Here is a 25,334-nt window from a genome sequence, read left to right as displayed (position 1 = left end):
GCGTGGTTAATCCACAGCTCAGCTCCCTAGAGAGCACATGTACGGAGGAAGTGCAGCAAGTCCTAGTCAGTGGCAGGAGGACTTCCACCAGGAAGACCTACAAGCAGAAATGGACTCGCTTCACGGCATGGTGTTCTACCAAACAGCTAGCCCCCCTTTCGGTGCCTATACCTGTGATATTAGAGTATTTACTGGACCTCAAGAGAGGAGGACTCTCACTATCCTCTTTAAAGGTCCACCTTGCCGCCATTTCGGCATTCAGACACGAAGAGGAAGGGCACACGGTGTTCGCCCATCCCATGGTTACCAGGTTCCTCCAAAGGGTTGGTAAAGCTATACCCCCCTCGGACACCGCTTCCACCTTCGTGGAACTTGGACCTGGTGCTTAATGCGATAACGGGACCACCGTTCGAGCCTTTGGCCACGGTTTCCCTCCGCCTCCTTACGATAAAGACGACCTTTCTTCTCGCAATCACGTCAGCTCACAGGGTGAGCGAACTTGCGGCAGTTATGGCAACGCCACCCTGCACTGTGTTTTCCAAGGAGGCAGTAACCATACAGCTGCATCCAGCCTTTGTTCCCAAAGTTTCTTCTGAGTTTCACATTAATGAACCTATTGTTTTACCCTCGTTTTATCCAAAGCCTCATAACTCTAAGAAAGAGGCGCGCCTACACCTCCTGGACGTGAGGAGGGCGCTAGCCTTCTATATAGACTGGACCAAGTCCTTCCGGAAAACAGAGACTCCTCGTCTCTCTCGCTCCCAAATCGAAAGGAGAAGGTCTCTCTTCGCAGAGAATCTTGAAGCACATCGTATCCTGCCTAAAAATGTGCTACGAACTCAAAAAGACTCCTTTACTGGCCACTCCCAGGGCTCATTCCACTAGGTCGGTGGTGGCATCAACAGCCTTTTTCAAGGGCGTTGCGCTAAAAGACATTTGCAGAGCGGCGACCTGGTCATCCTACGACACCTTCGCCAAACATTACGCCCTTCACTGGGTATTCCAAGAGGATACCCGTCTCTCGACAGCAGTCCTCTCGGGGACAAGCTGCACATAATCCGATTACCCACCTCCTCTCTTGGGTTACTGCTGGGTAGTCACCTATTGTGGAGCACCCACGGGGACACTCGAAGAAGAAAGAAAGGTTACTCACCATAGTAACGGTGGTTCTTCGAGATGTGTCCCCGTGGGTGCTCCACTACCCGCCCATCCTCCCCGCTTCGGATCTCTGTTTAGTGTTTTGCAGGAGCATCCGAGGCGGTTGGTCAAGGAACTGGTGGGGACCGGATCGTGCACGTGACCAGGAGCGCGCAAGGGAGCGGCGCGCACCGGCTCATGCGCGGTCCGGCAGAAACTGCTTGGAAGATCCGATCTGTGGCGCCGGGCGAGCCCGACGTCTATTGTGGAGCACCCACGGGGACACATCTCGAAGAACCACCGTTACTACGGTGAGTAACCTTTCTTTGCTGGCCGTGCCTAAGGCTCACTCTACCAGAGCGGCGTCAGCGTCAACAGCCTTCTTCAAGGGCATCGCGTTAAAAGACATCTGTAGAGCGGCGACCTGGTCATCCTACGACACCTTCTCCAAGCATTATGCCCTACATCGGGTATTCGAAGAGGATACCCGTCTGTTGACAGCAGTCCTCTCGGGGGCAAGCTGCACATGAACCGATTACCCATCTCCTTACTTGGGTTACTGCTGGGTAGTCACCTATTGTGGAGCACCTACGGGGACCACTCGAAGAAGAAAGAGAAGTTACTCACCTGTAGTAGCGATGGTTCTTTGAGATGTGTCCCTGTGGTTGCTCCACCACCCGCCCATCCTCCCCGCTTTGGATCTCTGTCTGGTGTTTTTCAGGAGCATTCGAGGCGGTTGGTCAAGGAACTGGCGGGGACCGGATTGCGCACGTGGCCGGGGGCGCGCGGGGAACTGCGTGCGCCGGCGCATGCGTGATCCAGGAGAAACTGCTGGAAGAATTCCCATCTGCGGTGCCGGGCGAGCCCGACACCTATTGTGGAGCACCTACGGGGACACATCTCAAAGAACCATCGTTACTACGGGTGAGTAACTTTTCTTTCACCTTTTAGCTGATGGGGGGCAACTCTCAGTTCCTAGGAGTCAAAAGGGCAGTTAATATTCTTTGATAATCTAATCCTTGGTATGGAGTCCACGTGCAAGGAGTCCATTCTTCTTTCTTATGAGAAGTGTTTGTATTTATAGTCAGGTAAGAGCTATGTCACATACTGCTACATTTTTTTCTTGTTTAAAAAAACAGTTGAGCACAACTGTAGTTAATTAAGTGGAGTACTCCAGACCCCAGGCAAACTGACTGCATACCACAGGGTTATTTTCTGTTCCCTGTTGATAATACGGGATCAGGGGATGGGCAGCCATCTTCTCTTTGTACAGTACTCAACAAATGAGGCCTCTAAGCACTACTGAAATGTAAATGACCTTTTTCCTAATGCTTATACACAAAGGGCAGATACTACCACAGCTACGAACCCTGAGGGCGCCTTCGGCATTCACTCCCTGAATTTTCAGGGTCTTACTTTGCAAGCATAAATTGCTTTAAATTCTAAGACAAAAGGTCAGAATTTGAGCATAGGTTCAAAGTATGAATCAGTAGCCTTTAACCATATTTCTGAATTTTCTTGGGTTTTGGAGATAATTATAAAGTGGCTGTAACTGTTTCAACTGTGCATTTCCGTGCCCTAACATGGTTGGGTGCCTTAAAAAGAAATCCAAACAGCCTTAACGCTGGTCTATAATAATGCCATGCAATAACCGTATGCTTGTGATTAAGGTAGTTAGCCTGTGTGGATCCAAATTCTTTGGTATTCCTGCAGGACAGAATTAAAGCTCTTGGGGTGCTTTAAATATGCATTTCTGTGCCTTGTCTTCAAGCGGGGTTCCTATGCATGGTTCAATCAAAGATGTTCTATACCTCCTGCATCTTTGAAGATTTCCCGCAGAAGCTTCCATTTGGCCCATACATGCAAGTTAGTTAATCTCATGCCCTATGCTGTTATATAACACTTCTCAACTGCCTCAGCCTGAGATGACGCTCTGGCAGTTGTTCTGTTGTGATTTTCTCAACTTTATTCTCATTTCTTTTTAATAGTCCATAATATTACTGTTCATTAGTAATACTTTTGAACTGCATTGATCCAGCAACTTTGGGAAATAAAGCTATGATGGGTTATGGAATTTTTGGAGCCATGTGTGTTTGCCATAAAGCAGAGTAAATAAAGTCTCTTTCTATTTTGCATGTACAAGCCATATATTGGGCAAGTAAAAGATGTATAACATGCCCTCAGACAAATCTTTAATGCATTGTATTTAACTATTGTTGGAGGTAAGGGCTGGGGTCTGGGTGGGAGATAGGATACAGGAGCAAGATGTGGAGGGGGGGCGGTTTGAGGGACGGGGTCTGGAAGGGAGAGTGCATTAGTGGGTACAAGTGATTTTTTGTGTCCCCTGCCACTCTCATTGGCCATGAATGGGAGCAGTGCGGGGGCGGGAAGCCTCCAGATAAGCATTTTGCTGCACTTCCATTCCTGCAACCAAATCAAAGGGAGAGTAGGAGCACACAGAGCCACTTCTTCCCTCCTCCCTCTGTCAAGCAGGGCCTGTGGGTCGGATCTGACCTTTAAAGCTTGGAGCTCCCTGCATGGGTTGCTGACAGTCCAGCCATGCTGGGGGCTGAAAACAGACATCCGGATTAAGGAGGTTCAAATGTAATACAGCTTCTTGTTTGGCCAAAAAAAAAAACAAAACCTCTTCTACTGTGTTTAAATATGTATTAGTATTTCTTTACTGGAAGGTTACCCTAGGTCTCCTGGTAGACAGCCATAGCAGTTAATGCTGATAGGTCCATTTTAGCTACACAGTTCGCGTAAGTATAGACATAGCCTAAGAAGACAATTCAGGATACCTCTCTCATAAGCTGTAAAAAGAATGCGACTCTGGCTCATCCAGTATAAAGTCTACTTCTAAAAGCATAGGTCATCAAGTACACATGAGACTGATGATTCCTCAGCTACGAAAGGCACAGCTAAACTAAAAGGTCACAAAGCCTTGGGCCCAGAGAGATCATCAGTGCCATTAGGAGATAAAAAGGTAGCAAGAACATCTGTGTTCTGTTTCCTTGATGCTGAAGAAGTCTACTCCAGCTTCAGTCACTCTTCCTTTTATATGCATAAGACTTACACTACTGTCAATGAGCATGCTTCCTCAAGACCAGTGTCTTGGCCATAGTTACCTCAGGGTAGACGACACTGAAGTGCTGATAATGTTCTTGGTATCCCAGGGATGGTTTTCCGTGAGACCTGGCTGTATCCGAGATTACTTTATTCTTTGCTGCAGAGCTCCAGTGTGCTGCCGGTACTGAGGACATCAAAATTACCTGACATTCATTTGGTATCGACAGTTTCACCTCACCTCTCTCCAGGCACTCCATAATACCAGAGGGAGCCTGAGAGAGAGGATTCTGATACAGACTTTGTCTCAGGTGGCAGTTCTAGATTCTACCCCTCATTCCTATAGATGTTCCTTTCCAGCAGCAGTTAAAGAAATTGCAGCTACTCATGGAGTGTACATGCAGCCAACACCTGACTGGTATAAGCACCTTTGAGTGTCAAAACAAAGCCATTCTGAGCCTATAGAAGATCTGACACACTCCACTTCTCTTCTGCCTACATACAAGAGAATGAATTAGGAGTATTATGTCCTGGCAAAGGCATCCAAAATTTTCTTCTCATCTTTCACCTATCTCCTTCATAGTCAGTGCAGTTAATGAACATGAAAGGTAGACCCACGCTAAAATTACAGCTCATGGAAACAGGGCATGAGTGTCTAGATACACTGAGGAGGAAATCTTCTATTCCTTGGTCTCCTTACAACTTAACACTTCCAATTGTGAAGTTTTAATGGCAAACTATAATTGAGTGAAATATATCTAGCTGAATTCTATTGAGGACCAACTATCAACAGACAGCAGGGAGCAGTTCCAGATGGTTTTTGCATAGTGCATATGACTTGCCAGAACATCTGTGTGAGCATTCCTTGACACTACTGATACTGCCATCCCATTCATCACTTCAGCAGTAGTTATGAGGCTTCTTCGTTCCAAATGTCTTTGATTCCTAAACGAGGTCCCAAATATAGTCAAGGACCTTCATTTTGATGAGTCTTAAGTTTGCAGGTGGCATGAATGAGTCTCTGCAAACATTAAATTCTCCTTTCTTGGTGTAATGCCGAACGCACCTGTCCAGTTTCTGCCCCTCTTCCACTCTTTTTAGACTCCTCATACAACGTAAAATACCATGCTTTTTCCTCAGCCCAATCAAGGTTGAAGCAGTAAAGTAGGGAAATACACCCTAGGTGGGTGCATAATTGGTTGGATAACCATTCATAGATAGCAGTTATAAATGGTTCGCAGTCATGCTGGAAGGGAATAACACGTGAGGCTCCACAGGGGGTCAGTTGTAGGGTCGGTTCTGTTCAATATCTTCATCGGTTATTTAGATAATGGTGTAGAGGGTACGCTTATCAAGTTTGTAGATGATCCCAAACTGGTAGGGGTTGCTGTGGAGGATAGGGTCAGAAGTCAAAATATCTGGACAAACTGGAGAAATGGTGTGAGCCAAGTAGGATGAAGTTTAGTAAGGACAGATGCAAAGTACTCCACTTAGAGAGGAACTATCAGTTTCACACACACAAAATGGGAAGGGACTCCCTAGGATGGAATACTGCAGAAAGGGAACTACGGGTCATAGTGGACTACAAGCTGAGTATGAGTCAATAAACTGGCACTGTTGGCACCCCCCCCCCCCCCAAAAAAAAAGGCAAACAATTCTGAGGGAACATTCACAGCAGTGTTGTGAGCAAGACACGAGAAGTAGTTCTTCCGCTCTACTCTGTGCTGGTTAGGCCTCAAGTGGAGTAGTGTGTCCAGTTTTGGGCACCACATTTAAGAAAGATGTGGAGAAAATGGAGAGGGTCCAGGGAAGGGCAACTAACATGATTAAAGTTCTAGAAAATATGGCCTATGAGAGAAGATTAAAATAACTATTTGTTTAGTTTGGAAAAGGGGAGGCTCAGAGGAGACACAACAGTTTTCATGAACCTTAAAAGAACGTTACAAGAAGGGAGGAAAAATTATTGTTCTTAGTCTTTGATGATGAGACAAGAAGCAATGGGCCTAAATTACATCAAGGAAAGTTTGGGTTGTGCATCAGTTCAAATGGTTGTGGAATCTTTGTCATTGGAGGTATTTAAGAACAGGTTGGATAAATATTAGGGGTGATACAGATGGTACTTGATCCTTCCATGAGGGCAGGGGATTGGACTTGAGAACTTCTTGAGTTGCTTCCCAGGTCTAGTACTCTATGGTTCACCTTGAGGCAATCATGACACTCCACTGTAAGAGTGATTATTTTTGCCCCTCTGGTTAGCAAGAGGCACATGAAAGGCATCTAGATGCTGTATCCAAACATAAGACTGCCACTTGAGCCCTAGGATTAGCACTTAGTCCTCAAGGTCTCGATGTGCAAACACTTAAAACCTGTTCCCTTCTCTACCTATTCATGAAAATCTCTTTCTTAGTGGCAGTTAAATCAGCCAGATGCATGAGTGAACTTGGAGCCTTCCTGGCATTGCTCAGTGAGAGAACCATGCTATGATTACATCCTAAATTTTGTCTAAAATCTACACCTTTCACCTAAACAGATCCATCTTCCAGTGTTTTCCCCTACACCACATGCTAATGCATTCAAAAGAGCAGTGGATATGCTCGACATATGTAGGGCATTATCCTTCTAATTGGATAGGACAAAGCCATTTAGACAGACTCCTAAACTGCTTGTTTCAATTGCTCTGTGCTTACAGGGCAAAGCCATCTTTGCCCAGAAGCTCTCCAAATAGATAACCAGCTTCGTATGCTTCCGTTACCAACAGAGATGAGTCTAGCTTCCTATACCAATCAGCATACTGCACTGGATCTTTACCTACTCTTCTTTGTAATGTTCTGCTTTCTGACATATGCAAGGCAGCCACCTGGGCATCACACCTCACGCTCACTAAGCATGATGCTTTTGTGCAAGACCCCTCATCTGAAACAAGACTAGGTAGAGCCATCCTTTCAGCTGTCCTCTTACCTATCTTAAGCCCCAGCGGTCCTTACAGATACTGCTTCTCAACTACATGGAATGGAGCACCCACTGGGAGAAGGAGGAGATGGAGAAAATGACATTACTTACCATGTGCAGTAACAGATATTCTTCAAAATGAATGGCTCTTTGTGCATTCTGCTACCCGCACTCTTCCCCTCTACATGAGACTCTGAAGCACACTTCTTTGTGGAAGAGGAACTGAGGAGCCCAGGCAGTGCACACACTGTTCAAGCTCTGATAGGTCATGAGGCAGGCACTGTACATGCATGGCCTATCGGGGAACTGCTGTCAAAAATCTCTGTTCAAATGTGCAGTGACTCACTTTGATCTGGTAAGCACTGCCCAGGGACACTCATCTTGAAGAATATCAGATACTGCACACGAGTAACCATCTTTTATTTGCATGTAGTGTTTCTGTATTTCAGTGCCCAACTTGTTCTTATAGCTCTACTTCCTAAGTGTGTATTTGGGATTTTTACTGTTGGTTTGAGAAATTCAGAGTACCTTGTCGTCTTTAGGGAAATATAATGAGGCAACTAGCAAATAACAGTAATTGCAGCTATCTCTGTGGTGTTGCTGAGAACTCCTTTTTAAACCATGTGTGTGCAATAAATGACTCTTAGTAAGAAATAATTTTGAGGTTTTTTTTTCCATTTGATTGCCAAAGACCATGGATTTTCACATGATGCAGGACACATGCAAATAACTTTATTCAAACTATTGCCAATCTTTCTACATTTTGAGGCGCAGTTGGCACTGGTCCAGTAGATGGCAAAGGAGCATTGATGTGCTTTGGCATCACGGGCAGTGTGTCCTTCTTGACCTCTTTGGGCTTACCATCTGTCCCAGGGCACCCCCTCCAGAGCTTCAGATCCATTCCTTTCTTTTTGAATTCTGATCCACTTCTGCAGTGCTTAATTGTAAATAACATTGGACTGTTGGGCAGTATTCCCTGTAAGCTGGGCACTTTTGTGGCCACTCAGGAGAGATTCATATGCTGCTCAGCTGATTAGCAGTGCACCAGAGCTAGGTTTTTGTTTCTGTTGGCGGTGTGCATGCACATGTCTAGGTACACATAAAAATTTATTCTACACATGGATGGAAATGATTGGAGGGAGCATTGCTGTAGGGGGCTCCATATGGTACAACTGGGATTTTTTCTCCAGTTGTACACCTTTTCTTTTCTTTTCCTTCTTCAGGTATTCGTCTCACAAGCTATTTCTTGTGACGGAATCGCTCCTAGCCAGAGGGGTAGTGGAGAAGGTTCCTCTGGAGTTATGGGGCAAGAGATTCTACTACCAATATTTCCTCCCTTGAGAATATGGTTTTCAGGCCCATTTTAGACCAGCAAGGACTGAAGCCAGTTCATGAATGAAGTTCTGCATTGTCTTACCCTCCCTGGATCTGTGAGACGGGTATATTGCCCTTGGCCTGAAAGATGCATATTTCCACAACACCATTCCTGTGTCCCACAGATATTTCCTGAGGTTTATGGTTAACTACAAACACTGCCAGTTCAGTGCTTCCATTCAACCTGTTGACAGCCTGCTCTAGTGTTCTCCAAGTTCATGTTGATGGTTGCACCCTTTTCCCACAATAGGCAAGTATAGGTATACCTGTAACGTAATGACTGGCTGCTGTAGAGGCACTTGGGTACAGCTAGAGTCTCAGGTCCACCTGGTCAGGGACACCTTTGAGAGGCTAGGACTCCTCCTCAAAATGGACAAGTCAGTGCTGTTTCCCACATGAAGAGTAGAATTGATTGGAGCTGGTGCTGGACTCACTAAGTGAAACAATCCACATGTCAAGCAATGACAGATTTCATCCAGACCCCGGGCAATGCCACAGCAAAACCGCAAGGGAACACCTGAATCATCTTAGACACATGGCAGTTTGTGGCTACGTCTACACATGAACACTACATCGAAATAGCTTATTTCAATGTAGCGACATCGAAATAAGGTATTTAGATGAATAACGTCTACACGTCCTCCAGGGCTGGTACTGTCGACATTGGGCAGCACCACATCAAAGTAGGCGCTGCAGGGGAATGTCTACACGCCAAAGTAGCACACATCGAAATAAGGGTGCCAGGAACAGCTGCAGACAGGGTCACAGGGCGGACTAGCACTTCCAGGGCAACAGCTAGCTGCTCCCTTAAAGGGCCCCTACCAGACACACTCAGCCTGCACAGCACACGGTCTGCAGTGCCATAGGCATGCACACCTTGGGCGACGCAGTCATGGACCCCCCCAGCAGCAGCCAGAAGTCCCCCCAGCCGCCCCTGTAGGAGCAATGCTCGCCCTCCTCGATGCCATGCAGGAGGCAGCTGATCACATCCTAGCTGGGGAGGAGGAAGCAACCCCAAACCCTGCAGCCCACCCACCCTGCCCCCCCCGCCGCACACGCCGCCGGCTGTGGAGCTACCCCACGAGCACCGACTGGTGGGAGCGGCTGGTGCTCGGAGAGTGGGACAGCGACCGCTGGCTCCAGAACTTCCGGATGAGCCAGCAGACATTTCTGGAGCTATGCCAGTGGCTCACCCCCGCACTGAGGCACCAGGACACCGCCATGCAGCGTGCCCTCAGTGTGGAGAAACGGGTCGGCATCGCTGTCTGGAAGCTGGCCACTCCAGACAGCTACCGATCCGTGGGCCAGCAGTTTGGCGTTGGTAAGGCCATTGTCGGGGCTGTCCTCATGGAGGTAAGAGGACCCACAGGGGGAGGGGGAGGCAGCCCTGGCAGGGGAGGGGAGGGGAGCCCTGGCAGGGGAGGGCCATACACACCCTGCACACCCCTCATTGGTGGTCTCCCACGTGCTTCCCCTGCAGGTCGTCCGCGCCATCAATGCCCTGCTCCTCCACAGGCTCGTGAGGGTTGGGGACCCAGATGCCGCCATCACGGGGTTTGCCACCCTGGGTTTCCCCAGTTGCTTCGGGGCTCTGGATGGGACTCACATCCCCATCCGTGCCCCGGAGCACAGTGGAGGACGCTACTTAAACAGGAAGGGCTACCACTCAGTGGTCCTCCAGGCCTAGGTGGACAGCCGGGGCCGCTTCCTGGACATGTATGTGGGCTGGCCTGGCAGCACCCACGACGCCCGGGTATTCCGGAATTTGGGCCTGTGCCACCGGCTGGAGGCGGGGACCTACATTCTTTCAGGGCTGGGCTGTGGAGGCCGGCAGGGCCAATGTGCAGCCACCTACTGCCCCCAGTCACCAGGTGGACCCTGAAGGCCCAGTTCGACAAGGCCCCGGAGTGAACGCTGGCAGGCCCCCCACTGCACCCTCTCCTTCTTCCACAACACTCCCTGTCCCTACGCCTACACCACAGAGCACCCCCCCACACACTTTTCTTGTAAATAAAAACAGACATGCTGTTCGTCAAACCAGAATATGTTGAACTCTTATTATTATCATAATGATTTACAGCCAAAATAAATATTTTATTTATATATATAATATTATAGGATGACAGGAAAAAAAAGGGGAAGACAAGGAAGGGGAGAACTATTTACATGGGGGGGCAGGTATCATCATAACAACATAACAGGGGTCTAATACAAACAATTTACAAAAGACAAGTGAAGGGGATATGTACAAAGGGGGCAGGGGGGGCCACGTCCTGGGCCCCACACCCTCTAATGTCCAGCGCTGGGGGTGGGCGGCCGCGACCCGCGCCTGGGCCTCAGCCCTGGCCGGGTGGACCGGGAGATATGGCCGGTCGGTGTCAGCAGGCGCCAGGTCCCCCTTGGCGGAAGGGCCCTCAGTGGCGGATGGCGGTGCGACGGCGGGTGGAGCAGACAGGGCAGGCACAGCAGCGGCCGGCGCAGCATGTGGGGCCAGGTAGTCCGCAGTGCGCTTGAATGTGTGCATAAAGGCCCCCCATGTCTCCTGGCGCCAGGCCAGCGCCTGCTCCTGAAGTTCGAGGCGCTGCTCCTCCACCCGCAGGTGCTGCTCGGAGACCTCCAGCTGCTGATGGAGGATCGCCAGCAGCTGGGGGTCTGTCACCGTCCGGGAGTGCTGGCTCTGCTGTTGTCCCCGCCCTGGGGCCGGTCGGTGCTCCGCCGAGGGGCTGGCCTGGACTGATGTCCCCAGTGGGCTCTCCAGGACCACTACCACCTCGCCGGCACTCTCTTGTCCCTCCGATGGTGCAGCTGCGGAACACGGGGGGAAGAAGAGCGGAGACAGCCATTAGTGTGGTCCCCGAGCCGTGGCCCTTGTCCCCCTACCCCTCTGCTGCTGGTTCCCCATCCCCGTCCCTGGGAGATGCTGCTGATGGGTGTCCCACCCCCTCCCCCCATCCCCAGGGATGGGGCAGGGGCTGATGCACTCTTCTGAGGGACATGCCACTGCTGCCCTTGGGGCCATGGTCATCTGGGCATGTGGAGGGCCCTGGTCGTGTCTGTTGGCCCCGCCCCTCAACCCCGGGGGTGTGCACCGGGGGGGTACATACCTGATGGTCCACTCCCATGGTTGGGGGACGCCCTCCTGGAGTTCCGTGATGGGATGTCGATCTGGAGCCCCCCATCGCTGGAGGAGGATCCCCCCCTCCTTCTCCTCCTCCAGTGCCCCAGGGGTGCACTCCTGGGGTGGCCCCTGGGGTGCAGGGCTTACCTCTGGGGCGGACTCCGCCTCCGGGGCCTGCTGGGGCTCGTTGGCCGAGGTATCAAGAGTGGCCGGAGGGGAGGAGGTGTGCCGGGGGCACAGGATGGACCTGAGCTCCCTGTAAAAGGGGCAAGTGACGGGGGCAGCTCCTTAACCTTACTCCTGACGTGGTCAGGAGTGTGGGCAGGGTGACCCTGGGCAGCCCGGCCCTCGGCCAGCCGAGCGAACGCATCCGCGTTCCGCCTCTTTTTCCCTGTTACCTGGAGCACTTCCTTCTCACTCCAGAGCCCCAGCAGGTCCCGAAGCTCGGCCTCCGTCCAGGAGGAGCCCCACTGCCTTTTGCCAGGCTGGCTGCTGGGCTGGAAGCCCTGGCTCCCCTTGAGGGGGGTGCCCTGGGGGCGCTTGGGGGGGCTGGCAGGCGGCCATCGCAGCGGGGGGGGCGGTATCTGTGGCTCCAGAGGGGCGTGCAGGCTGGCCGCGTGGCTGGGCTGCCGCCTGCACGATCTCTCAGCTTCCTGCACAGGAAGGCAGGGGGCGGGGACCTTTAAGGGGCCGCTGCACGCGGCGACCATAGAGCTGTGGGGCTGGAGAGAGCGTCTCTCAACCCCTCAGCTGATGGCTGCCATGGCAGACCCAGCTATTTCGATGTTGTGGGACGCGCAACGGCTACATGTGCCCTACTTCGACGTTCAACGTTGAAGTAGGGCGCTATTCCCATCCCCTCGTGAGGTTAGCAACTTCGACGTCTCACTTCGAAGTTGGTGCAGCTACTTCGAAGTAGCCGGCACATGTAGACGCGGCTTGTGTATGTCATCAGATTGAGGCTCAGACAATGCCAGATGTAGCTTGACTGCTTATCACCTAGTTTAGGACCGTCTGGACTTAGTAGTTACAATTCTAAACAAAGTTCTAGAATCCTTCCCGGAGTGGCTACATTCTCATGCAGTTAACCAAAGGAGTCCTCTTCAGCACTCCTCAACCATCCGTGGCCCTGTTGACAGACACATCAGCGCTATGATGTGGAGGCCACCTGAGATGTTTCAGGTGTAAGGTTGGTAGTTGCAGAGCAAGCTGTTTCATGTCAACATCAAGGAACTCAGGGATGCAACTCGCCTGCCAGACTTTCTTGTCCATAATGCAAGACAATGCATAGCAGTGATGGCCAACAAAACCACTACCATTTTTACATAAACGGAGGGCAGATGTGCCTGCTCTTCCCTTTCCTGTCAGGAAGCTTTCCAGCTTTGGGAATTTTGCATAGCCCATTTCATTTGCCTGGAGTCATACTATGTCTCGCCAGAGCACAACACAAGCTGGAAGGCCACCTCAGCAGGCTGTTTTGCAACCACAACAGATCCATCCATCCATCTGGACATCATACAGTCCATCTTCTAAAGGTGGCGATTTCCCCAAGTAGATCTTTGCCACCAAGATCAATGAAGTGCCTGGCATTCTCCTATTCTCAAAAATTCAACCTGGGTACCAGCTTGGGTGCATTCCTGCTTCCCTTGGGAGGCAACCTCATGTATTCCTTCCTCTGGATTCCACTCATCAAGAAGGTGTTCCTCAAGCTCCATAGAAAAAAGGTGGAGGTGATTGTGCTGGCCCCAGAAATCAAGAAAGAAACCTATTAAATTCTTCATACAAAAGCTATAAGTTTACAAAATGAGATTTCCTTATTGTCAATTCAGTAAACATGAAAATCTTTCAGGCACCATGTTTTGTGTCAATATGAATGATCAAAAAACTACCTTATAACTGGGGAGTCTATGACCATCTGCTATATTGCTAAGAGGAAGTGAGGTTCTAACTAAATGGAAGCACGCTTTTTTTGTTGGATGGGGAAATAGTTAAGGTGGGGGGGAGCTACCATAAGGATTAAAATTTGTTCAACTGCATTGTGTTTTTCCCAGATTCCATGGTCACTTTCTTAATTTAAATTTTCTTTAAGTTGAGAGTCCAGATTTTTTATATATAGATAGATAGATAACTCTTTGAATTCAGCTTCTTAATTTTTTTTTAAGTAATACAGCAAAAGGGCATGGTTGATCCTTGTGGATAACATTTTTCAAGAACACAATTTTGCTTATTAATTTAAGACAATACACGTAATCTTTGGAAAAGCCACTTTTTTTAAAAATGTGGCAAATATATGCAACAAAAATAGCTTTAAATTTAAAATTAGGTGGTGGTGTTGCAAATAGGCAATGCCTCTCTCTGTGTGTGTGTGTGTGTGTGTGTGTGTGTGTGTTTAAAAAAAAAATGAGTATCCAGTCTGACTCTTCACCCCCACTCTCACCCTGGTTCCCACGGCTGGGGCTGCTAGAGGGGCAATGTGGGCTCCAGCTCCTGGCCCTGCGCTGCTGTGAGGCCAGTGGGGACTCTGGCAGCCTTGCGACTTGGAGCTGACTGCAGCACTGAGCCCCTCTGAGAGCCCCTGCTGTGGGAGCTCAAGTGAGGAGGCACCAGTAGATAGTACCAGCACATTCCTCCAGAGGGAAAGCCCTACGAATAGGTAAAGAAGAATTTGCTACTTCTAAAACCTTTTTTTTTCCTCTGCTTGTAAAAATCAACTTCTCTTCATTAAGTCTTTTATAAATGTGTTAATATGTGGCAAAATTACATAAGTTAATGAAAATACTTATTTATCATATATCAATTTTTTAAAAATGAAGTACCAAGAACAGGGTGTCTCTTGTTTAAAACTCACATAGGGAAAATGATTAATTCATGGGTTTTGGGATAGCTTAAGTTATGTCAAATGTATAACTTCAAAAACGTTTAGTTTCAGGCTTCCAGTTATTTAATTTATCATTTTCTGTTACGGAAATTGTAGACTGGTTTTGACAATACCAATTGATAACTGAAGAATATTTGCTTTTAAAATTCAAAAGGTATAGAAATTTGCAAATTATTAAATTGCTTCTTGATGTTTTTATAAGAAAATTCAAAATATCAAGGAGCTTTAACTCCTCCCATTTATTGTAACGGCTTGTGTAAATGGGGATACAAGAAAAGTAATCCTCATTAGCCAGAAGTGTGACTTTAAAGTGGCTTAGTGGGGTTTAATGTGATTTATGTTCTATTCAGAATTGCCAGTTTGTTAATTTGATTTTTAGCTTAGGTGACTGCCCAGGAGAGATTCAGGTGCCACCCAGCTGATTATCAGAATGCCGGTAGACATCCTCAGTGGGCAGTATGTGTGTGTTAGGGGTGCACATCCACACATGCTTTGGGGCACATAAAAAATTATTCTGCCCATGGATGGAAAAAATTAGAAGAAACTCTGTGTCCTCCCCCCCATCAAAAATTATTGCCCACCCCTTCCACCTCTTTTCTAATGTCCAGAAGGACAACCAGTTTACCTACCATTTGTTCTTTATAGAATCATTTGTCCATGACAGAGCATAGGCTGAAAATGTTCATGCTTTGAAAAAATATTAAGCAATTTTTATTTATCCTTTTATAATTCTGCATGTTTATATGTACAAATAAAATGTAATTTGACTTTAAAATACAATGCAATAAAATCCAGTTAATGCTTTAATTTTTTTTTTTAAATCAGCTCATAGGCTACAGTGAGAAGCCGGTGAACCTGCAGATGTTTATTGGAACAGCAGATGATCGCTACTTACGACCTCATGCATTCTACCAGGTTCATCGAATCACTGGGAAAACGGTTGCTACTGCTAGCCAAGAAATAATAATTGCCAGCACAAAAGTACTGGAAATTCCACTTCTACCTGAAAATAATATGTCAGCCAGGTGTGTAGCATCATTTGTCCCAAACTAGCAACTTAATCATTTGTGTATTTCTTTCAAAGCAATATGGGGAGAAAATGGTGTATTTTTTTAAGCTAGCCTGATACTGATTTTTAATTATATGCTTATATTTAGCATGTGGGGTTTTTTCCCCCCGCCGTGAACTTTTTACTTCAAGCCTCTGGGCAAAATCTGGAGTGAATAAATACATTTTTTAGAAACAAAGAGGAAACCTATTATACCACACTATAGTATTAGAAGCCATGAGAGCACCACAAATTGTTTCTTACAAGTATCAGATTCAGCACATATAGGCTGTGTTTACACAGAAACCCACCATCGAAAGGGCAAAATCGAAAGCCAGAAATTGATATACCAGCTTTCAGAAGAACATGACCACATGGCAAAGGCGGATCACAGTTCCGACCCCTTCTTTTGAAGACCCCGTCCCATTATTTCGAAAAAGAGCATCCACATGTGTACGAGAGCTCTTTTGAAAGAAGGGAGGTGGAGATGCTGCAGATGAGGTTGCATGTCTACCAAGTCCTTCTGGGGCCCACAGCCAACCGCAGCCTTAAAGGGCCGCCTTCCAATTTCCCTGCCCTGCACTAGCTGAGGCCTGCCGAGCTGCCAGGAGTAACGCAGACCCCAGCACATGCTGGCTGACCATGTCAGTACCGTGGCTGACAACACCCTGCTCCTTGCACTGGATGCGGATATCGTGGGCTCTGCTGCCCACATTGTTTGCATGGTCGCTGCAGCTGCTCGCCGCCTCCTTGGGATACTGAACAGCCCCTGTGAGCCCACCCAGCCTGCACCCCACCACCTGGCGCCTGTGGAGACACCCCAGCAGCATGGACTGCTGGAAGCGACTGGTTCTGGGGTAATGGGATGATGCCAGCTGGCTCCAGAACTTTTGCATGAGCCGGGACACCTTCCAGGAGCTGTGTCAATGGCTGGCACCTACACTGAGACATCAGGACACCACCATGCGGCCTGCACTCCTCCTCAAGAAGCGAGTCGCAATTCACTATGGAAACTGGCCACCCTGGACTCTTACTGCTCAGTGGGCCACCAGTTCGGGGTGGGCAAGGCCACTGTCGGAGCAGTGCTCATGCAGGTAAGCTGGGCCCGGGGTGCACTCCCACTATGGGAAGGGGGCCCATGGGCTCTTGGGGCATGTTGGCTGAGGGGACGGGAGGGGATCGCTGGGTGGGAACACCCTGCCACACCCTCATGAGAGCGCATGGCCTCCCTCCCATGCAGGTTGTCCGTGCCATGAACACCATGCTCCTTCACCGGGGTCATCTGCGTCGGGGACCTGGACGCCATCGTCAAGGGTTTCTCCTCGCTGGTGTTCCTGAATTGCTTTGGTGCCCTGGACAGGATGCACGTCCCCATCCGCGCCCCACCACACAGCACAGGCCGCTATATCAACCAGAAGGGCTACCACTCAGTGGTCCTCCAGGTCCTGGTGGACCACAAAAGCCAGTTCATGGACATCTACGTCGGCTGGTTGAGGCAAACCCACGATGCCAGGGTCTTCTGCAATTCCGGCCTGTGCCAGCATATGGAGGCTGGCACCTTCATCCCCCAGCAAGAGATGCCAGTTGGGGACTCCACTATGCCGCTATGCACGGTTGCAGATGCGGCATTCCCCCTACTGCCGTGGCTGATGCAGATCTATACTGGCCACCTCGACCCCGGGAGAAAGGCCTCCAACACCCACCTCAACCAGGCCTTGCACGTGGGTCAAGTGGGCCTGTGGGTGCCTCGAGTGGTGGCAGTGCCTTTTGCCCACCTTGAGGTGGGGGTGCACAATGTCCCACAAGTGGTGGGCACGAGCTGGGTCCTCCACAACATTGTGGAGGGCCAGGGGGATGCCTACATCCAAGGGTGGACAGCTGAAGCCACAGCGGGGTTCAAGCAGTCAGTTGCTGTTGCCAGCCACCAGGCGAACCACAACAGTGTCCGGATCCAGGAGGCCCTTCGTGTAAGTCTCGCCCCAGGGCCACATTGCCCACCCCTCACTGTCGCCCCCCCCCCCATACATCCATCCCCCCACCATGTGCACCACCACCGCACCCATACCTCTTCCCCCCCCACCTCCCCCAAAAGGACATGGGCATTGGTGCACAATAAAAACCTTTATCAACAATAACCGTAAAAAACTGTGGTATTAAATGTCCAACTATTTACAGTGTGGGTGGGAGGCCATCACTGTGTGTTGCGGGACGAGGGCCTAAACTTGGATGTGGAGAAGTAGTTATCTAGAGAAGTAGTTATTCCTCTTTATTTGGCACTGGTGAGGCCACATCTGGATTATTATGTCCAGTTTTGGGCCCCCTAGTATAGAAAGGATGTGGATTTGCTGGAGCTGGTTCAACGAAGGGTAACAAATATGATTAAGGGTCTGGAGCACAAGACCTATGAGGATAGGCTGAGGGATTTGGGCTTGTTTAGTTTACAGAAGAGAAGACTTAGAGGTGATTTAATAACAGCCTTCAACTCCCTGAAGGGGAGCTCTAAAAAGGAGGGTGAGAAACTGTTTTCAGTGGTGTCAGATGGTAGGACAAGGAGTAATGGTCTGAAGCTGAAGAGGGAGAGGTGTAGGTTAGATATTAGGAAAAACTACTTCACCAGGCAGATGGTGAAGCATTGGAATATGTTGCCTAGATAGGTGGTAGATTCTCTATCCCTTGAGGTTTTTAAGTCCCAGCTGGACAAGGTCATGGCTGGGATGACTTAGTGGGTGTTGATCCTGCTTGAAGCAGGAGGCTGGACTAGATGACCTGCAGAGGTCCCTTCCAGCCCTGTGATTCTGGGTGGAGAGGGGGCTGGAACTGGGAGAGGGGGGCAGGGGGTCCTGAACTTGGAGGAGGGTGGGAAGGGGGCCAGAACTGGGAGGGTCACTCGGGCAAGGGGATTGTGAGCTGAGAGCCCCACCAGCCCTGGGATCCCTCCACCACCCCACCCCACCCCCGGCCAGGAGCAGATGCCACAGTGGGGATGGGATGGGGCAGGGAGCAACGGAAGGTAGGGGCATGGTGGGATGGCAAAGAGGCATTGGAGTGGAGTGGGGTGGAGGACTCTGGGGGTGGGGTGTGGGGTGGGCAGGGGACCCTGGGGGGGTCTTTCTGGTGGGGAGGCCTTGGAGGTGGCCCTGCAGGGGGCTCGGGGGATTGGGCAGCTGGGGGGTGGGGTGTGGAGGGCCAGGAGCCGGGCCCCATTGCCCAAGTGCTCCTGCAAAGTCCTGTGGATGGCGTCCAGGCGGGACATGTGCCGGTCTCAGGCCTCCATCTGCAAGGCCAAGTTGGTCTCCTGCAGCTGGAGGCAGCACTCCATGAGCTCTGCCTGACGGAGGTCGGTGGGGTCATCTGCCATGCACCGCTGTGACCTCCATCTGCACACCTGCTGTGTTGCTGCTGCTGCTGGAGGTGCCTGGCCCCTGTCAGAATCCTCTGGTCTAAGCTGATGGACTGGTGTGGGCCCTCACTTGCTGCACCTGGAAGGGGTGATGGATAGCGTGTCTGTCTCTGAGCAGGACCTTGTCCCATGTTCTCCCCCCAAGGACTCTGTTCCCCTGAGGCCCCGCCTCCCCCGACCCCCCTACCCCCCCCGGGGCTTGGCCATGGTGGGCATGGCATCCCTGTGGCGTCAAGGGCACACAGGACTTCCCTCCCCAGTGGAACCGTCCCTGGGTGAGAGCTGGCCCATGGATGTCCCACTGGGCAACTGGCTGCCTGGAACTGTCCACAAGTCTGGGTGCTGGGTGGTGCAGGCGGGCCCAGAGGGCGTGTTCGGGGCTGTGGCCAGCCAGGGTGTCTGGTTCTGGGCCTGTGCCCAGCCCACTGGCAGGGGTGCCACCCCTGCCCTGCCCACTGGGGTGCTGGCCCTGCTGTGTACTTACTGGGGGGTACCTTGATGATCTCTGGGGACGCCTGGCTCCCCATGGCCCAGCTGGACAACTGCAAGGGGACATCAATGACAAGATCGCCCTCCTTGCTGGGCCAGTCCCAGGTGGTGTCTCTCCCCTGGCTCGGGTTGGCTGGTCCTGGCTCCTCCAGCTCCTCCGGCTCAGGCTGATCTGCTGAGCTGTCTAGGACCGCTGTGAGTGGGGAGCTGTCTTGGGGCCCTAGGATGCAGTGTAGCTCCCGATAATAGGGGCAGGTGGAGGGACCTGCCCCTGAGTACCCAGCCTCATCCCACACCCGGGCATAGCCCTGCCAGAGCTCCTTTACTTTGCTCCGGACCTGCTCCAGGGTCTGTCCCAGGGGGCCTTGGCTGGTCAGTCCCCGGGCCAGGCAAGCGAAGACAGCAGCATTCCTCCGCTTAACCCCCATCTCCCAGAGGCCCTCCTCTTTCGAGAGGCCCAGGTGGTCTCGGAGTTCACGGTCTGTCCAGGAGGGGGCCCCTTTTCTCTTTTTCTGGGATGAACCCCTGGGAGCCTTGTGAGGGCTCGGGGGGCTGGGGCTTGGGAGACTGCTGGGCTCTGGCAATGTGCCTGTTGCTGTTGTCGGGGGTGGCTGATTGGGCGTGCTTCTGGCGGCTTGTGCTTTCACAGCTTGCCTGCTCTCAGCTTCCTGCCACGGGGTTTCTGAGTCCGTGCAGCTTTAAGAGTGGCCGCACACATGGATCATAGAGCTCTGCTTGGTGGGACAGGGCGTCTCCGTGCTCTGGTTGGGTGCTGTCATGGAGGACTCCTCTTTTGAAAGAACGAGTTGTGGAGTGTCTACACGTGCCTTCCTTCAACATTGTTTTTTGACGGCTGGCGCTCTTCCCATACGGGATCAGGTTCCAGCTTTCGATGTCTGAGCTGCATTCCTTCAATTTCAAATCGAAAGAGCACATGGCACATGTAGATGCTCCCTTCGCTCTTTCGAAAGAGGGCCAGTCTTTTCAAAATACTGTGCATGTGTAGACACACCCTTACTCATTTGATTCAACATTCATATAATGTCTCATAGTAACAGAGAGTAAGCCATGCTAGTCTATACACTATCAAAACAAAAAGCAGTCAAGTAGCACTTTAAAGACTAGCAAAATAGTTTATTAGGTGAGCTTTCGTGGGACAGACCCACTTTTTCAGACCATAGCCAGACCAGAATAGACTCAATATTTAAGGCACAGAGAACCAAAAACAGTAAGCGTGGAAGAAGAATCAGAAAAAGATAATCAAGGGGAGCAAATCAGAGAGTGGAGGGGTGGGGGGGAAGATCAAGAATTAGATTATATGCATACTTGGGTCAATCTAATTCTTGACCTTCCCCCCCACCCCTCCACTCTCTGATTTGCTCACCTTGATTATCTTTTTCTGATTCTTCCTCCTTGCTTACTGTTTTTGGTTCTCTGTGCCTTAAATATTGAGTCTGTTCTGGTCTGGCTATGGTCTGAAGAAGTGGGTCTGTCCCACGAAAGCTCACCTAATAAACTATTTTGCTAGTCTTTAAAGTGCTACTTGACTGCTTTTTGTTTATATAATGTCTCAGTGTGAGTAAGAATACTGTTTTTAATGCTAGGGTTTTAAAAGAAAAATGTGGACTAGTGTATAATGCCGGAACAGAGCTTACTTTTGTTATAGGTTTTAAAGTGTGTAACTTTTATTTGACTTTTTCCCTGAAATGGCGTCTGTAATGTTCCAGATTTGTTGTCCCATAATAGTGCTGTGCGGTATCTCTCCCACTATTAATTCACTGTCAGTTAATTTGATTGTGCCACATAAGCATTAATTGCTATTTTGAAATTTCTGAACGAATTTTATTAGTCGAGTTTGTCACAGGTTTGGTCTTTTTAGGACACAGTTTCCCAAATTGTACATGGATGCACTCTGAGTAACTTTTTTCCAAACTGTCATCAGGAAGTACTGCTGTAATAATGCAAATAATTGATCCATTACTTTGAAAAAGTCAAAAGGGTGTAAGTTCCCAAAATATAATATGAGCTGAAATCCTATTTCCTTTTTTGCCCTCGCATTGTGAAGGATCCAGAGTCACCCAAGTTCGTGGCACAGAGCAAAATTGAGTTATTTTTAGTTATAGTTAAAGCAGAATTACAGTGACCTGTAGAATTCTGGAGAGGGTCCAGCGGAGGGCGACCAAAATAACTAGGGGGCTGTAGCATGTGACCTATGAAGAAAGGTTGAGAGAACTGGGACTGTTTAGTCTGCAGAAGAGAAGACCGAGGAGGGACTTGGTAACAGCCTTCAACTTACTGAAGGGAGGTTGCAAAGAGGCTGGAGAGAGGCTGTTCACAGTGGTCACAGGTGGCAGAACACAGAACAATGGTCTCAAGTTGCTGTTGGGAAGGTCCAGGTTGAATATTCGGAAAAACTTTTTCACTAGGAGGGCGGTGAAGCATTGGAATGGTCTACCCAGGGAAGTAGTGGAGTCTCCATCCCTGGAGGTATTTAAGTCTGACCTTGACAAAGCCCTGGCTGGGCTGATCTGATGGGTTTGGTCCTGCCTAGGGCAGGGGGCTGAACTTGATGGCTTTTTTAGGTCTCTTCCAGCTCTATTGTTCTATGATTCTATGAATACATTTTTGATCACTTAGTAAAATCTGACTTCTTTTCGTACATCTGTCTTTTAATCCTTCTGCTTTTACTCTTCCAGTATTGATTGTGCAGGTATTTTGAAACTCCGCAATTCAGATATAGAGCTCCGTAAAGGGGAGACAGATATTGGAAGAAAGAACACCAGAGTACGACTTGTGTTTCGTGTTCATATCCCACAGCCCAATGGAAAAGTGTTGTCTCTACAGGTTGCTTCCATACCTGTTGAATGCTGTAAGTTTTGTAACAGTTTTACACACACTTATAAGCTCTTAATAGCTTTAATTCCCATGTTTCAATAGAATTTTCAGCAGAAGAATCCACTGGGCTCTTATGGCTGTGAAATTTATTTTGAAACAGTTTTTTTATAGTAAATGAGCAGAGGCTGTTTCTAGCTGAGGATACTTAGAGTAGTTAGAACTTTATAGATTTAAATGTACTTAACATACGGAAAATCCTAACACTTTTAACACACAAACTTGAGAAGAATAAAAATTGTAGTTAATGCATATTTCATGTAAATGATGATGGTCATGTTTCTACATAAGAGCACCAGTGGTCATTATGGGGTTTTTTTTTTGGTAACAGTTTCTATATGTAAAAGTCAAAATGTTTATTTTTGGAAAAAATGCTAATACAGTAAGGTCTCAGAGTATGCAAATCCAGAGTACACAACCCTCTCTTACAGAGCTGACCCCTGATTCATACAGTAAGCCCTCACTTTACACAGCTTCACAGAAGAGCAGGAAGCTAGGCAGGCTGAGAGCCCCTTCCCCCTGCCTTTCTGGAGCTGCACTAGGCACCACTCTGGGGAGGTAGGGGGAAGGCTTTTAGCTCCCCTAGTTGCTTACCCCTGCAGGCTGCCAGGCAAGCTAAAACCCCCGTCCCCCTGCTTCCCAAAATGGTGCTGCTTGACAGCTGTGCTGGTTCACCCACATTAAACCCCCCATGGCCTTGGCTCACTGTCCCCAGCGGGGTCTCCAACCACGTGCCTTGGGCTCCCCTCCAACCCCCGCAAACCTGGCTTCAACACCCCTACCCCCCCCCCGCCCCGCATGCCCAGGCCCCAGCCCCTGTGCAGCCCCAGCTCAGCACATGTGGCACTCCAACACGCACACGCACACACGCTCAAGCACCCTGCCCTTGTGCACCCCTGTTCAACCCATCCGTGCCCAGCTCAACCCCCCGGCAGCCCCAGCTCACCCTCCTTCACGTGGGGCTCCAGCTTCCAGCCTTGCCCCCCGCATACTGGGCGGGGCTCCAACTCACTCTACTCAACCACCCTGCCCTGGTGCACCCCTCTTCACAGCCCCAGCTCACCCTCCTGCACATGGGGCTCCAGCTCCCAGCCCCCTGCATGCTGCGTATGGCTCCAACCCCTCCACCCCCGTGTGCCTCCCCCCGTTCAACCCTCCTGTCCAGCTCAGCCCCTCCTCCCTGCTGCCCCAGCTGAACACCCCCCACCCCACCACTTAGGGCTCTAGCTGCCACCGGCATACTCAGAGGCTCTCCCCACCCCTACCCTGGTTCACCCCCCATCAATCCCTGCATCTGCCCAGCTCACCTCCCCCCGGCACACACTGGGCTCCCAACCCTCGCACACACTGGGCTGTCAGCCGCCAGCACGTGCGGAGCTCCAGCTGTCAGGTGCATGAGGCCCTACCCTTCCCCTCAGTTAACTCCTCAGCCCCAGTTCACCCCATTCAGCCCCCCATGGCCCCAGCTCACACATCCCAGCAAACAGGGCCCTGGCTTCAAACTGTGCCCAGGACTCCCAGCTCCTGGAGTGCATGCACACGTGGGGCTCCAGCTCCAATCCACCACCCCCAGGCCCAGGCTCAACCTTCACCACATCCCCCTGCTGCCCAGCTGCAAACCCCTGCAAGCTGTAGCTCAACTGAACTCTCCCCCTCCTCCCCACCCGGCAGCCCTAACCCACCCGGGGCTTAACTCCCCTGCCCTGTCCCAGGGCCCCAACCCATCCCCCAAGTCCGCCCCAACTTACGTGAAATTCAAGGTATGCGAGGGTTATGTGGAACCTTACTAGAAATTAAGTAGCAATGTTTCTAATTCAACAGTTCTTTTTGGTATTTATCTGTGAACTAGGGGTGAGGGAATAATCACATGGGTCATATAAAAAAACTCTAAATAATTTTTGCTAATAATTATTTTGACCTTAAAAGTAATTCAGAAATTCTTCTAAGCTGAAAAGTGAATCCAATATATGCCATTATCCAGTTGCAAAGTTTCATAATTGCTTACTCTTGTCAACCTTTATAGATTACTTAGTAATTTCAGTTTTACTCAAAATGTGAAAGTAGATAAACATTTTTTCTTTTTCAACTCTTCTGAAAAAGCTCAGCGATCTGCTCAAGAACTTCCTCAAATAGAAAAATACAGCATCAACAGTTGTTCAGTAAATGGAGGCCAGGAAATGGTTATGACTGGATCTAATTTTCTTCCAGAATCAAAAGTCATATTTCTTGAAAAAGGGCAAGGTAAGTTACTATTCTTAGTCCTGAAAATAAATGCTCCAATTGTAAATATTTCAGTGGTAGAAGCATTAACACCTTTGCAAATTGTAATTTCAAACTTAAGTTTGGTCAGTGATCTGGTTATGTGGGTTAGCTGCTATTCATGAAAATTGTACAGCTGCTGCCTCAGGAAGATGATTACTACAAACCAACTTGACCGTCACTGGAAACTTGGAACTGCAGACAAAGTGCTGCTTGCTTATTGCATATATTATGCCTTCCCCTCTTCTTGTGTTTTACTAGAAAAAATTTGTATGAAATATAACAGGGAATTATTTGACATCAGTTTGTGTTATTTGTTTGCTATTTGAATTATGTGTTTCCTGTGTCTTCACTGCTGCTTAGAAATTATCAGGTGAGGAATTGTTGGTATTCCTTCAGATACCTTTTGCACAGATTATCCAGAATGCTTTGCCCAGTTCTAGAACACCTCAGCCAGTTTTCTGGGATGCCAAAAACCCACTTCAGATTCCTTGTTGTGGCATATGGCAAACCACAGAACAGATCAAACTCAGGTGTAGTGGGTGGGTACAGGAACTTCTAGCTTCATGTATGTTTTGAGAGCAAAGTGACTTAGAAGTACCCCAGGCACTTCGAAGTACCGACGGGTGAGCTGCGGCTAGATACAAGCCAGCACTTTGACTTTTAACACTTCAAAGTTACCACAGGGGGAATTTGCTTAATAAAGTGCTGCATATGCACCGCA

The 25,334-nt window shown here is 49.6% G+C and overlaps 1 protein-coding gene across 7 annotated transcripts in view; it reads left to right on the top strand.

Moving 5' to 3' along the window:
* Positions 1 to 25,334, top strand: part of NFATC3 (nuclear factor of activated T cells 3) — a 204,615-nt gene that overhangs the window by 117,805 nt on the left and 61,476 nt on the right. For all 7 annotated transcript variants that reach the window (XM_075009205.1, XM_075009211.1, XM_075009207.1 and 4 more), the window contains 3 exons: positions 15,348 to 15,547; positions 22,156 to 22,328; positions 24,452 to 24,592. In XM_075009205.1, the coding sequence (XP_074865306.1) occupies positions 15,348 to 15,547; positions 22,156 to 22,328; positions 24,452 to 24,592 (514 nt within the window). The remainder of the gene's footprint in view (positions 1 to 15,347; positions 15,548 to 22,155; positions 22,329 to 24,451; positions 24,593 to 25,334) is intronic.

This window comes from Carettochelys insculpta, chromosome 14 (assembly GCF_033958435.1).
Source record: "Carettochelys insculpta isolate YL-2023 chromosome 14, ASM3395843v1, whole genome shotgun sequence".
Lineage (NCBI taxonomy): Eukaryota > Metazoa > Chordata > Testudines > Carettochelyidae > Carettochelys > Carettochelys insculpta.
Note: the sequence above shows the minus strand (reverse complement) of the source record. Positions and strands in the feature narration are given on the sequence as shown.